Here is a 14,118-nt window from a genome sequence, read left to right as displayed (position 1 = left end):
GGCAGGCAGGCACCCATTCATCTCTCACACACAGACCCCAGGCAGACACCCATTCATCTCTCACAGACCCCCAGGCAGGCAGGCACCCATTCATCTCTCACACACAGACAGACAGACGCCCAGGTACTAGGCACCCATTCATCTCTCACACACAGACAGACAGACGCCCAGGCACTAGGTACCCATTCATCCCTCACACACAGACAGACAGACGCCCAGGTACTAGGCACCCATTCATCTCTCACACACAGACCCCCAGGCAGGCAGGCACCCATTCATCTCTCACACACAGACCCCACGCAGACACCCATTCATCTCTCACAGACCCCCAGGCAGGCAGGCACCCATTCATCTCTCACACACAGACAGACCCCCAGGCAGGCACCCATTCATCTCTCATATAGACAGACCCCCATTCATCTCTCACACACAGACAGATGCCCAGGCAGGCACCCATTCGTCTCTCACACAGACAGACAGATGCCCAGGCACTAGGCACCCATTCATCTCTCACACACAGACCCCCAGGCAGGCAGGCACCCATTCATCTCTCATTCGCCTCTTCTTCTGCCGCCAGGTCAGATGGTTTCCTCTGGTGGGCCCTTTTTTTTTTTTTTTTTTACCTAGAGAGGTTGGGATCCCCTACCTTTGGGTGCCCCCTACAGCCTGGCACCCTCAGGGCCCTTGGCCCCCCCCCCCCCCCTGGCTCCTCACCTCACTATGCCACTGGATCTTACTTTGAAATGGTCCCTGTGGTGGGGCTGTATGGAGGCTATAAAGATTGTAATCACCCCTAAGATAAATCACATTCTATCTATGCTACCGGTGTCTTTTCCAGATTGGTTTGTTTTTTTTAAAAGAAGCTGATTAGTTTTTCATGGCACTCTAAGACCCAATGCATTGACTTAAGGAAACTAAAATTGCTTAGAGACATGGATAGGGTAAATTTCCTTGACTTTTCTTTGTAAGACAAGGCTTTTCTTTTGAAACAGGGATCAGTATTGCTCCAGGATAATAAGCTTCATCTTAAACCTATATGGCTACAATTGGAAGAAGCACTTTTGTCTCCCCCCCCCCCCCCCCCCCCCTGTCCCGTCCCATTCGTTTCAGTTCTGAAATGTCTTTCCTATTAGGTGATGATAGTCATACTGTTTTATCTGCTACTCATTTGTCTACGTTACTGAGTCTGTTTCTTTATTTTCAAAATCCACCCCATTGTGGTTTAATACTACATCTAAGAGAAATAAAGCTCTGGTGTACTGGTGTTTCTGGTCCTTGGGCCACTTGATATCTAATAATGTTTTAAAATCTTTTTCAATGCTAAAGCAGGAGTATGGCCTTCCGAATAATCAGTATTTTTCATGGTTGCATTATGTTTTTCATTTTTCATGGTTGCATTATGGAACATTATGCTCAGGCCCATAAATTGGACTTCAGGGACTTGGAAGAATGGTTCCTATGTCTGGCTGTATCTTCCTCTGGAACGCAAGCTTCTGGGTTTTATAAGTGCATGAAACGTGTTGTTTGCTTAAGGTGCATTGGTAATAAAATGGTATGGGAATTGGATTTGAACATGGAATTGGACCGGGTTTCTTGTTCATTGTTTCAGAATTAAATTATTTGTGTTTTTCTTCTCACTTACCTAATTCAATCCATATTTTTTCTTGCGCCTAGGGCGCTGCTCACACCTGTACAAATGGCCATGTTTACACGCAACAGTAATGACGTTTGCTGGTCCTGTACTAATGAAAAGGGATCTTTGTCTCATTTACTGTTTTATTGTCCTAATTTACAGGAATATTGGAGTGGGGTTTGGGAACGTCTATCTGCTTTTTTGGGGATTAAAGCTCCACTTTCTTACACTACTGTTATTTTCAAATCTTTAGCTGTGAATGTTTCTTTAACTAAATCTGAGCAGTGGCTATTTGATTTTCTGTTGCTTTTAAGCTTATTTTGACCCACTGGAAAAATAATTCCCTTTTGTCCATGGATATGTGATGGAATGTTTTATGTTTTTATTGCAGGTGTGAAGCTGCAGCAGTGAAGAGCAGCACTTTAGTTCTCCTCAGGAAGAAGGCGAGGGATCCCATTCTTAGTACTCCACTTAAGTCTATTGATTTGTCTTTCTGTGCGATTCTTTCAGTAGCTGATACTCAGCCCAGTTCTGTATTCATCTGGATGCTGCAATGTTATGTTTCTGTACCTTTTGTTGATTTTCCATAAATGCTCAATAAAAAGTTTTGAAAAAAAAAAAAAGGCAGCTTTCTGTCTCTTAAGAGAGTGGGACAGTGCAGCTTAAGTTAGAGTTGAGAGTTTGGAGGATGGGCAGGGTTTTTTCATTCATTGGATTCTTGGGCCTTCTTGAGGATTCAGACAAGAAAGGACAAGCAGCTGCCCCTTCCAGTCTGCTCACTGGCTGGCTGGCTTTGCCTCCCAGGTTGTTTTGGGATTTTCCAGGTAACCCCTTTTATGGGAGTGGTAATTCCCTTCAGGGAACACATTTAATTTATCCTGTTAGGGGCTGCTTGAGCTAGCACTCCTCCCAGGCCCTGAGGTCTCTATCCAGAGGGGGATGGATGGATGGAGGGAGGGATGTGTGTGTGTGTGTGTGTGTGTATATAGTTGTGGCCACTCCTGGAGGGAGCTGCTGTAAAGAACAGGCAGGACCAGGCACTGGGTGATAAATAATCTTACTGATTGGTTAAAGGCAAATTAAAGCCTATTTTTAAATAAGTGTGCACTTAGATGATTCTTTGTTCAGTTAGGGTATTTCATTCTTCAGCAAACTGGTTGAGCTTCCCATGGTGATGGCAAACTGTGCACTAAAACCTCTCCCAGTGGCTTACCTGGGATTCCTTTGTCAGAGGTCCCTTCTAGCACAGCAACAATTCTACCTGAGGCTCCAGCATCTTCCTGATCACCCAGCCCTGTATCCTGCTGGATGGGGTCCCTCTGGTCTTAACTTGGTCCTTTTAAATGTTCCAAAAAGGGCGACTCCTCGGGTTGAAAAGTCTGCGATTCAGAAGCCTGGCTCCCAGTGAGGAGGAGGTGGCTCACAAGAGAGAAAATACTTCCCTAATCAGGAATCTTCCCAGACTGGTGTTCTGCTGTCACAGGTGCTTGCCCCATTCATGGGGGGAATGGGCTCACTGGTCTTCAGTCCTGGAGTGGGAGTCCCTCAGCAGTTCCAGGCTAAACAAGTCCTTCCTGTTACTAAACTGCAAGAGACCCTCTGCAAGGTGTGCTCAGAGGAGTCTCCACTCAAAAGCAAAAACCTAATGAGGCAGGGAGGCCTCACCAGGGAGTGACAGAAACCCAAACCCACATCTTTACGATTTGCTGTCTGAAACTCGTCACACCTTAACCTACAAAATGGCTGCTTATCAAGCAAAATGCCACCAATCCCGGCTCTCCTAGGTGGGAGGGCAGCTCAAGAGGTGTTAAAGCAACTGGGATGGAAGGAAGGGCTTTCAGTGGCAGACCAGGGGGGTCCTGTCACATCCATTGTTCACGGTAAAAAGAGACCCCTGGGTGTCACTCAGAGAGAGGTAGTGGGGAAACCTTTCCCTGTGGGGCCAAGAATAGGGAAGATCTGCCCCTCTGCAACCTCCTGGAGGACAGAGGGTGATCACCCACTGCAGAGCTTCTGCTGTTTTCAAACTCAAGTTTTGGAAGAGATTTTTGGTTACAAGATCTGGGAGGAAATGTTTTGCTGCTCTTCTTCCTACCCTGAAAGCAGAACAAGAGCTCTGTGTCCCCATCAAGGATTTGAGTCATAGAGAGAAAGACTGGGCATCTGGAGAACTGTAAGATCAAACTAAGTCTGAGGACCCCCCTGGGAAGAGAGCAAGTTGGGACTCTCTGTGCTTAGACCCTCTTACCACTTGGGAGGTCATTTCCTCCATGTCCTGGAAGGTGAGTGTTTCCCCTGCCCCGGTAGTAAGAGACCCTGCCACTAACAGAGGAAAGACCTAGAACAGCAAAGATCAACTCCATAGTGCTAAGAACTGTTTGTACTAATTCACCTTTAGTAACGTTTACCAAATTTGCACATTCAAAATGTGGGTCTCCCATGCTACAGCACTCACAGTTGGTAAAGGATTTCTCTCTCTCCCAGGTAAATTCAATGTCACCCCTGCCACTTAGGGCCTTGGACTAGAAACTCCTTCCCACCCACCAGCAAAGCTTCTAAATGCTGCAGAAAGACTTGCGAGAGAGTTAGTACGAGTGGATCCAGCCCCCAAGAAATACAATTCTTTTATGGCTATCTGAAAACGGGCTTGCACACAAGATGTTTATACCACGTTCTGTAACCTCATTCAAACACTCACAACTTTATCAATCATCAATCGGTGAAATGTTCCCTCAAAGACTGGAAGCAAACCTTTGATAAGACAGGTTACAAGAGACACCAAATCAACTTATGGGCAAGGACAATGATTTCTCAGTTAGCTCCTCCCACATCCTCTGCCTCAAATCATTGCACGCAACCGTTTTCACTCATGAGAAGCCAGCATGCTAAACGTCTGATCACAAAAGACAAAAGGTTTGAATTTGGTGTGTTAAACAGCAGATGAAAAAGCGTTCGCACATTGATGACACTTGCATGTATGTTCATTATAAAATAGCAAAGAATGTGCAGACATCCAAACCATTCCCCAAACACCCTCACTTTGTGCGCCGTTTCCCTGCATGAACATGTGAATATGTGTGTTTTCTGTCTAAAAAATCACTTGTACAAGTTCATGTCAAATATACATGCATGCATGGCATTTTTACATGTGAAACCCTGGAGAATTTAGTCTATAATGTAGCTAACATTATTGCAAGATTTCTGTTAGTAGAGATTTTTAAGTACTGAAGTGCATTATAGTTGTGTGTCAGTCTATAAAAGATAATGTAGCTAACATTATTGCAAGATTTCTGTTAGTAGAGATTTTTAAGTACTGAAGTGCATTATAGTTGTGTGGCATTCTATGAACGATAACGTAGATAACATTATTGCAAGATTTCTGTTAGTAGAGATTTTTAAGTACTGAAGTACATTATAGTTGTGTGTCATTCTATGAACGATAATGTAGATAACATTATTGCAAGATTTCTGTTACTAGAGATTTTTAAGCACTGAAGTGCATTATAGCTGTGTCATTCCATGAAAGATAATGTAGATAACATTATTGCAAGATTTCTGTTACTAGAGATTTTTAAGTACTGAAGTGCATTATAGCTGTGTGTCAGTCTATGAAAGATAACAAAAGGAGATGGGCTTCTTTTTCTTTTCTCTTTCTCTAGCTGTGAGTCTGCCTTAGGCTTTGTGTTAAAGTTTGTAAAGTAAACTGTGTAGTGGTGTTTGTTTTTTAAATAATCTGTGGGGGGGAAAAATTGTACCCACCCACTACCAGCCTAGACATATTTAGGCACATGCAGCAGAGTGGCAATGCAACAGAGTGGCACTCTTTTGAAAAAGATGTAAGGAGCATGGATGTACCGTCCAGCTACAACATAGGGAAGCAAGGAGAATACTGAAAAACTGGGACTTTACACACATTTCTACATTGGAACACCTTTAACCAGTTACTGGAGAAAGCTTAAAAACTATCCCAGTGATGCAAAGAAATAAGATTGAAAAGGATTAATTGGCATAACTTTCTATAAATTGACAGGAAACTTAAGGTCACACATTTATTGGAGATCTGAACAGCATGAAGAGCTGTAAAGAATTTGCATCACTTTCAAACATTAATCAGTAAAGTTTAATTTTAATCCATCAGTTGCATCCAGTGTTATTACTTTAATTGTGACTTAAACCTTAACCAATGCTCAGGGCACAGGAAGTGCCTGGGGAAAGGAGAATGAAGGAAATGATTCAATGATTCTCTCCGTAAATTTTCTACATTGTTTTGAACTGAGGAGACCCTTTTAGATACCCATTAATATCAGAATTACTGTACTAGCAAGCAAAAATGAGACCTAGATATTTACAGGAAAGAGAAAGTATATCCAAATAATTTTATATAGGAATCGGCAATGACAGAACGCAAGCAGCATCTTTTATATAAGTGTTTGCAACATTTTATTGTAACAATTTACAGATGTCTTTTACACAAAGTACAAATTTTAAATAGCTTCAGAATAGCTTTTCCAAAATCTTATGTTAACAGATAATAATTTGTTAAGGAAGCATGTAAACATTAAAGCAATCACTTCCTATACATTTGAAAGCATTGTTCCATTACTGCGTGAACACTCAAATGGATCCACCACGATGTTTAAATGACAAAAATGCACTTAGATGGACTTTCCATCCACATAGAAATAATCTGCAGGAATATGCAGCAGGAAATTTGTACTTCCCCAAACTCTGATGTATAAACTGCTGGCTTAAGAATCTCACACATTCCGCATTTTTGACTATTTTACACCTACAAAATCTATATGAGTCTTCTTTCTATAATTTTTCATATAGGACAAATAAATATAAAAATAAATAGGCCTCTTAAAATGCAAGACTCATAATTCATTATCATCAGCTTTATTTAAAAGTTATCAATGCAGTTACTGAAATGTAAATTCTTATGTAATACTGAATAGTAGAGGTGGTAATGACCCCAGCCTAAGGACAGTTATTCCATTCTCTACTTATAATTTAGTACTTTGTTTTTGAAAGAGGATCTATGGTTCACTTTAAACAATAGCTATAAACCTGCTACATGTAATTCTGATCTTCAAAATCTACTATGAATGCATTTAGCACGGAAGTTTTTAAAAGTACTGAAAAGATTACCAAGACTAAACTCTTTCACAAACAGTGTCTTTCTTTAAGAAATTGTTTCTGCAAAATAAGGTTACAATTAAAAGCATGTGAATTTAACACAGCATACATATTTCCCAATACTTTTAAGCAGAAGTGAAATGATACTGACGGATTTTCTGGTGTTGAGTGTGATGCAACACCGGAATGAAAAAGATGCGTGCTTTACAAGAAAAGAAAGAATGAAATAAACATCCGCATCAGAGTTTTCACATGCTTTTCTCCAGGATGCTATGCCAAAGATAAAAAGTCACTCTCGTAGATTCTTGTGCACCGTGAATGCCCTTTATCATTACAAGGGAGCAGTCCAAGGAGTTTGAATTCAAGAGTAAATTGTGATGACCTCACGGCCACCACCTCGAACCAGCAAGACTCTTTCCAAACCTTCTGTCAAGACTTCGAGAAATTCCATATCTTCAGAAAATAAAGTCAAGGATCATCAAGATTTTCTGAAGTGGGATAACTGTAATCATTCACTTTACTTACTCAGAACATTGGTGCCAGACAAAATGTTAGTTACCAGATATCTAAAGCAAGTTCTAATCCAACTTAGAATAAAAACAAGTTCAATACTCACTCTCTGTCACTCAGTAAAATTACTGTGGTCTTGTAATCAATCATTCATGATTTAACATCTAAGTTAACTTCTCTCAGTGTTCAGATACTTCACGCATACCCAGCATAGCTCTCTGCTTCAACGGCAGGGGAGAAAGACCGATAATTCATGCATATCCAGCATAGCTCTCTGCTTCAACGGCAGGGGAGAAAGTCCGATACTTCACGCATATCCAGCATAGCTCTCTGCTTCAACGGCTGGGGGAATGAAGAAAAGTGGATCTATATACAGACAACAACCAACAAGGACTGAATTACATAGTCTGGGTAAACAAATAAGCATGGGTGTAGTTTGCTTATTGCGGCGGTTACTACCCCTAATTAAGCTAGATATTCACTTAGATGCAGTTCCAACACTGCTCTCTACATTAATGGAGGGGGTGGCAGGGAAATAGAACCAAAAGGTTACTAAGAGCCAAGACTAACAGAAGTATGAGGAAAACAAAGTATAATGCTTACTGGGCAGATTGGATGGGCCGTTTGGTCTTCTTCTGCCGTCGTTTCTATAATATATACTAGAGATGTGAATTGGAACCTGATTCGGTTCTGATTCCAGTTCCGATTCACATCGTGATTTTTTTTTCATCCGGCCCGATCGGGTTTTTTTTTTTTTTTTTTTTTTTTTAAATCGGTTGCACCCGAGCCGATAAACAAAAAAACCACCCCGACCTTTTAAAACTAATCCCTTAGCTTCCCCCACCCCCAAAAAATTTTACAGGTACCTGGTGGTCCAGTAGGGGTCCCGGGAGCGATCTCCTGCTCTCGGGCCATCAGCTGCCACTAATAAAAATGGCGCCGATGACACTTTGCCTTTACCATGTGACAGGGTATCCGTGCCATTGGCCGGCCCCTGTCACATGGTAGGAGCACTGGACGGCCCACGCCATTTTTAAAGATGTGGTAATGTTTATAAACTTTTTTAGGTTTAGATTGTTGTCTAGCCAGGCTCCTAGATTCCTGAAGTCAGGTGAGAAATTGATATTTGAGCTTGTTGGTTGAGAGGAGCTTGATGAGAAGATGGTGGTGGGGTCATGGGAGATAATGAGCATTTCCATTTTATTGGCGTTCAAAACTAAGTTGAGGCTAGAGAGTAGGTCTTTAATTGGCTGAAGGCAGTCATTCCAATATGAAATAGTTTTTTGAAGGGATTCTGTAATCGGGATAAGGATTTGTATGTCATCCGCATAGAGGTAATGGGTAAGCTTAAGGTTTGTGAGTAGGTGGCAGAGGGGGAGGAGGTAGATATTGAAGAGGGTGGGTGAAAGTGAAGATCCTTGAGGGACACCTTGGTCTGTGAGGACAGTATGAGATTCCTTGTTGTTTATCTTGACTTTGTAGAACCTGTTGCTCAAGAAAGACTGAAACCAACTGAGAGCTGAGCCTTTGATGACTATGTTGGCTAGTTGTTCGATAAGTATTGTGTGTTTTACCGTGTCAAAAGCTGCAGATAAATCTAAAAGAACGAGCAGGTTTTTTCTCCATGTTTATGAGGATGGTGTCTGTGAGTGATAGTAGGAGAGATTCGGTGTTTAAGGATTTGCGAAAGCCATACTGAGCCGGAGACAGAATGTTATGGTCTTCCAGGTATTCTGACAGTTGCTTGTTGACAACTTTTTCCATCAATTTGGCAATGAGAGGTAAGTTTGCGATTGGTCGGAAGTTGGCTGGATCCGATGGAGAGGAATTTGGTTTTTTTAGCAGAGGTTTGAGGATTGCTAATTTTAACTGGTTGGGTACTAAGCCTTGAGACAGAGATGTGTTAATAATTTCAGAAATAGGTTTTGAGATGGTGTTCGGGATGGCAGTGAGTAGGTTTGTCGGTAATGGGTCTGATGGGTGAGAGGATGGTTTGAGTTTCTTGAGGGTATTTTCTATCTCTAGCGAAGAGGTGGGCTCAAATGACTCGAGACTAGAGTTTTGATGAGGCATGGTTATGAGGTGGTGAATTGTGGGAAGGTTGTTGGTTGAGAGAGAATAGGTAAGGTTGGAGATTTTAGCCTTGAAATAATCGGCGAGTTCGTTGGCTTTGTTGAGTGCTTGGTGGTCTGGAATGGTGGGAGGAGGTGGTTTGGTAAGTGAAGAGACGTAGGAGAAAAGTGCCTTTAAGTAAAAAATGAAGTTGTGGATTTTTTTTGCGTAGAAATCTTTCTTGGTTCTAAGGATGGCATTCCTGTATGTGTTTAGAAGGGATTTGTAGATGGTATCTGACGCAGTGGTCGGGTTTTTTTCTCCAGCTTTGTTCTTTGTTTCTTAGAGTTTGTTTGAGGGATTTGAGTTCAGGGGTAAACCAAGGTTTTCTGTTGTCCAGTGTGGGTTGTATGGTTTTGGTTGATGTTGGGCAGATTTGTTCTGCAATTTTATTGGTGAGATTGATCCATGAAGAGGTTGCTGAAGTGGATGGTAGATTTGGTGGGGACTTGAGGTGGTTGATTTTTGATCTCAAGGGTCATGTAGATGACCCGTGGTCTGACCAGGGAACAGAAGAGCAGGTGGGATTGGCGTAGATAGTAAAGCTATCGTTAATGAAGATGAGGTCCAATGTATGGCCTGCCTTGTGGGTGGGGCTGTTGACAATTTGCGTGAAACCCATGTGACAGTGAGGAGAGAACTGTTGATGGATTGTGGAGAGGCGTCCACATGTAGGTTAAAGTCTCCTAGGATTATTGCGGGTTTATCGGCGTTAATGTGTTTGGCTATAAGCTCAATCAAAGGAGAAGGGTCTGATTCTAAGGTTCCTGGTGGGGCGTAGATGAGGGCTAATTGAAGTTGTTCAGATTTAAAGAGGGAGAATTCTAGTTTGGTGGAGGTGTTTGATTGTTGTAAAGTTATGCCTAGTCCTTTTTTTGCTGCCAGGAGGAGCTCTCCACCTCTTTTTTGGGGTCTGGGGACTGAGATGGATGAATGCTGGAGTGGCTGGGATGAATGCTGGAGTGGCTGGGATGAATGCTGGAGTGGCTGGAATGAATGCTGGAGTTGCTGGAATGAATGCTGGAGTTGCTGGGCGAGTGTTTGAGGAGAGCTGTTGAAGGAGCGCTTGGGTTAAGAGAGGGTGGAATACCGGTCGGTGTTAGCGTGGGTGGCTTCTGCTTCTATGATCTGGTGCGCACTAAGGGGCGCACAAAGGGACAGGCGCGCGACGCCTGGATCGCCTGAGCCCTTTATAGGGCTCTAGGGAGCAGAGAGAGACGTCGGGACTTCCGGGGCGGGCTTACCGGTTCCCTTTCTTTTTTTTCTTTAGGTTCCTTTGTTTATGTTCGCCGCCGTGCCGGTTTTTTTTTTATCTTTCAGTGGCGCTAGTTTTAATTTTTTAAGGGACCACCTCGGAGGCCTCGCGGGAGGCTTGTCCTGAGTCCACCTCCCCTGGCCCCGATGGGACAACACCGACCGCGCAGGGAGGGCCGACCCGAGCTGAGGGAGGAGCGCAGAATGGCAGCGCAAGAAGAAAAGGGTGAGCCTTTTCTTCTTGCGCCGCCGCCTGCTATGCCCCTTCCTAAAGCCCGCATTGATGACAAAGGTTACCTTTGATGTCATCAATGCGGGCTTTATGAAGGGGCATAGCAGGGAACTCCTGCTGGTGGGGATAGTTAACGAGTTTAGAGTTAGGACTGATGGGGGAGGGAGGTAGGCTGAAAATATTGTGTGAATTGATGTTAGGGCCGCATTTGACACCTTGAATTTCTACTTGCTACTTCGAAAATAGGCCGATATTGGAATCTGTGGAGTCCCACTAAATAGGTTTAAATCATTTTTATCTAATCGTGCATGCCAGGTAACTGGAATTCTAGTATCTCCAATTTTAAATCCTTGACATGTGGAATTCTGCCAAGAAGCTGTTTTAGCCTCGTTCTTTTTTGGCAACTATTATTCAAAGCTTAGGATTCAGCTTTTGTGTGTATGCAGATGGTTTACAAGTAATTAAATTTATAAAGTCCTGACACTCATCCATAAAATCCTTTCTAATAAAGACTCCATTTCTATGTCCCACAAAGAACACTACGATCAGCAAATAAAGGTCTTCTAGATATCCCATCAATACCCAGTGCCCATCTCAGCGAGGTTCAAGAGGCAGCAATTTCAATAGCTGACCCAAAGCTCTGCAATATGATACCGGAATGTGTAAGAACTTTAAGGATTTTAAGAAAGGCCTTAAAACGTGGCTCTGTGCAATGGCATTTATGACTTAATCGCTTAGCTGAGCAGCAATCTATACTTTCCTATATATATACTATATATGTTTTTAACTTGTAAACATTTTTTTTCTTTTGGAAGCACGGTACATAAATACTTAAAATAAATAAATATAGATCCAATAAAACATACTGAAATAGAGAATTTTAACAAATGTTTGGATCATTTTGCCACTTGGCTATTTGTTTATAATTTAAAAGAATCTTCCAGACAGAAGTTATTTGGATCAGTAGGAAGAGCAATTCCACTAAAACTGCTTCTACATGTTAGAAATGGTGATTTATCTAAAAGAAGATATTACAATTCTGCATTTACTATGTCTGACCAAATCCCAAACCTAGTGCAGACTCTTATTTTAATTGCATTGTGTATGCCCTTACTTGGAACTGCATGACCTACAAATGATTATACGTGCTCTGGTTTTCATTTGTCTAGACGATTGTTACAGTGAATCTGTTGCAGGGCCTTCCCATGGCAGCTGATTCAGAACACTCCTTGTTTAATGACTCTGCTGCCTACCAATTATTTGTAGGAGTAGATCCAAGATGCTGTCTGGTTTTTAAGATTTTATCAAATGGTCAGCCACGCGATTTGATCTTTTAAATTCCTTATTCTCCAGGTAGGACTTTGCGATCATCCCAACTGGATCTGCTGAAAGTACTAGATCCAGTTGTAATGAGGCTGGAATGTCACAACAGGGAGCTTTTGAATATCAAGATCCTCTGCTATGGAATGCAATTCCTCATGGCTATCAAGTTATGGTTATTTAATCAGGCTTTTAACTCTGTTAGTTAATAGTCTTATTTCTAGAAGACAGTATCACTAGATCAAGGTACTCAGGAAGATCAGGGATTTTATTTATCAATTGTCTTTTAGCACTATTTGATTTTTTTTTTTAATAGATGTTTATAGTGCTTTTATGTGTCACTGTAAGTGATGCATTTTAATATTTTGCTTATTTATTGGATTTATAAATCATTTTTTCCCCACAGGACTATTCTCTTTATAGATGAACTGCAATAGTAACCTCAGCCTAATAAAATCAATAATTAACAAACAGTTTTATATTGAAAGAATCCTGTTACCGCATATTTTTGGCATGTCTATAATGTTTTAGGTATCTTAATTAATTTCTACTATATATGCCTTTATGTGAACCGTTGTGATGGTTAATTTACTGAATGATGGTATAGAAAAGTTTTTAAATAAATAAATAAATCAAACATAAGATGACATAATAAATCTATGCAAAAGCTTTCATAAATAGCCAACTTTTGCATTGTTTGAGGAATATAGCATGGTCACCTAGCAACCAAAAATTTAATGGCAATGTATTCCAGAGTACTGGGCTAATACAAGAACAAGCTCTTCAATTAGTTTTAGCTAGTCCTGCTATTGAAATGGATGTTTGTATGTTTCTGTAATTGATGTATTTTATGTTTTTTTAAATTTATTTTTTTAATGTTTATTTTTTAATTATAAATCACTGATATATTGTATGAAAGGTGATATAATCAAATGTAAAACTAAACTATTAACAATTAGATACACCTAGTTGTTGCACCTAGTCAGGGAGTTTATCCTCTCTGGTTATTCATCTAAGATAAATACCTGGGTAAAATGACAACTGAAAAATTGCCCCTCTCAAAAGCAACTGAAGGTACATGCAGGTTCCACAGCATGCACAGTTTTAGCTGTCTGAAAAAAGTTTTCTTGAGGGTGTATTTCACATAATTGCAAACTACATGTGCAACTATGTGAAATTTTTAAAAATAACCATCACGCTTGCCCTTGGTCCCGGAGTGCAACGTCAGTGGCCGGGATTGTTCCCTTTTAAGTGGGCTCCGAATAAAATGAAATCTGGGGGTTTGGATATCTCGAGATCCTCTGGATTTATATGAACTGAATATAAAAACCACACTGATAGAATTGGATACCCAACTAAAGGCTTGGCGCTCATTACCCCTTTCTCTCTTTGGTAGAAGCGCTCTTCTTAAAATGGTCATTATGCCTAAGTTACTTTATAAATTACATATGTTGCCTTGTTGGCTAACTAGCAGGGATGTAAAGTGGTTGCAATCTTCCTTCCAAAAATTTCTTTGGGTGGGAAAAAAAGCGAGGTTACAATATCAGGTGTTGATGTCTCAACGGGGGGAAGGGGGCCTTGGCTTGCCAGATGTTAGGTTATACAATGCGGCATGCCAACTCCGTTATGTAGGGGAGTGGATCCTTGATGAATATGCATACTGTGATGATGGACTGGTTATTAGCATGGTTGCACCTTGGTCACCTTTGTACCTGATTCAAGCAAGTCCGAAGGCTTACCGGACCTTACATATCCCTCTTAGTTTGGTGCAACCTTGTCGCCAGGCTTGGCACTGGATACGGTCCCCGTGGAGGCTTGTCTGGTCTCACTTCTCTTTTAATGCCATTAATGGGTAATTTTGATTTTTCACCAAGTCGAGACAACTATTATCTTTTTGATGCCTGGTTACAGAAAGGTT

The 14,118-nt window shown here is 41.4% G+C and overlaps 2 protein-coding genes across 3 annotated transcripts in view; one reads left to right on the top strand and one right to left on the bottom strand.

Moving 5' to 3' along the window:
- Positions 1-2,223, top strand: part of LOC115095211 (dipeptidase 2-like) — a 171,497-nt gene extending 169,274 nt beyond the window's left edge. Inside the window, exon 12 of the mRNA XM_029608591.1 lies at positions 2,025-2,223. Within this exon, the coding sequence (XP_029464451.1) occupies positions 2,025-2,030 (6 nt within the window). The 3' untranslated portion in view covers positions 2,031-2,223. The remainder of the gene's footprint in view (positions 1-2,024) is intronic.
- Positions 2,224-5,790: 3,567 nt separating this feature from the next.
- SLC12A4 (solute carrier family 12 member 4) overlaps positions 5,791-14,118 on the bottom strand; it is a 180,129-nt gene continuing 171,801 nt past the window's right edge. For both annotated transcript variants that reach the window (XM_029608578.1, XM_029608579.1), the window contains one exon: positions 5,791-7,225. In XM_029608578.1, coding sequence (XP_029464438.1) covers positions 7,134-7,225 — 92 coding nt within the window. In that variant the 3' untranslated portion in view covers positions 5,791-7,133. The remainder of the gene's footprint in view (positions 7,226-14,118) is intronic.

This window comes from Rhinatrema bivittatum, chromosome 7, assembly GCF_901001135.1.
Source record: "Rhinatrema bivittatum chromosome 7, aRhiBiv1.1, whole genome shotgun sequence".
NCBI lineage: Eukaryota > Metazoa > Chordata > Amphibia > Gymnophiona > Rhinatrematidae > Rhinatrema > Rhinatrema bivittatum.
Note: the sequence above shows the minus strand (reverse complement) of the source record. Positions and strands in the feature narration are given on the sequence as shown.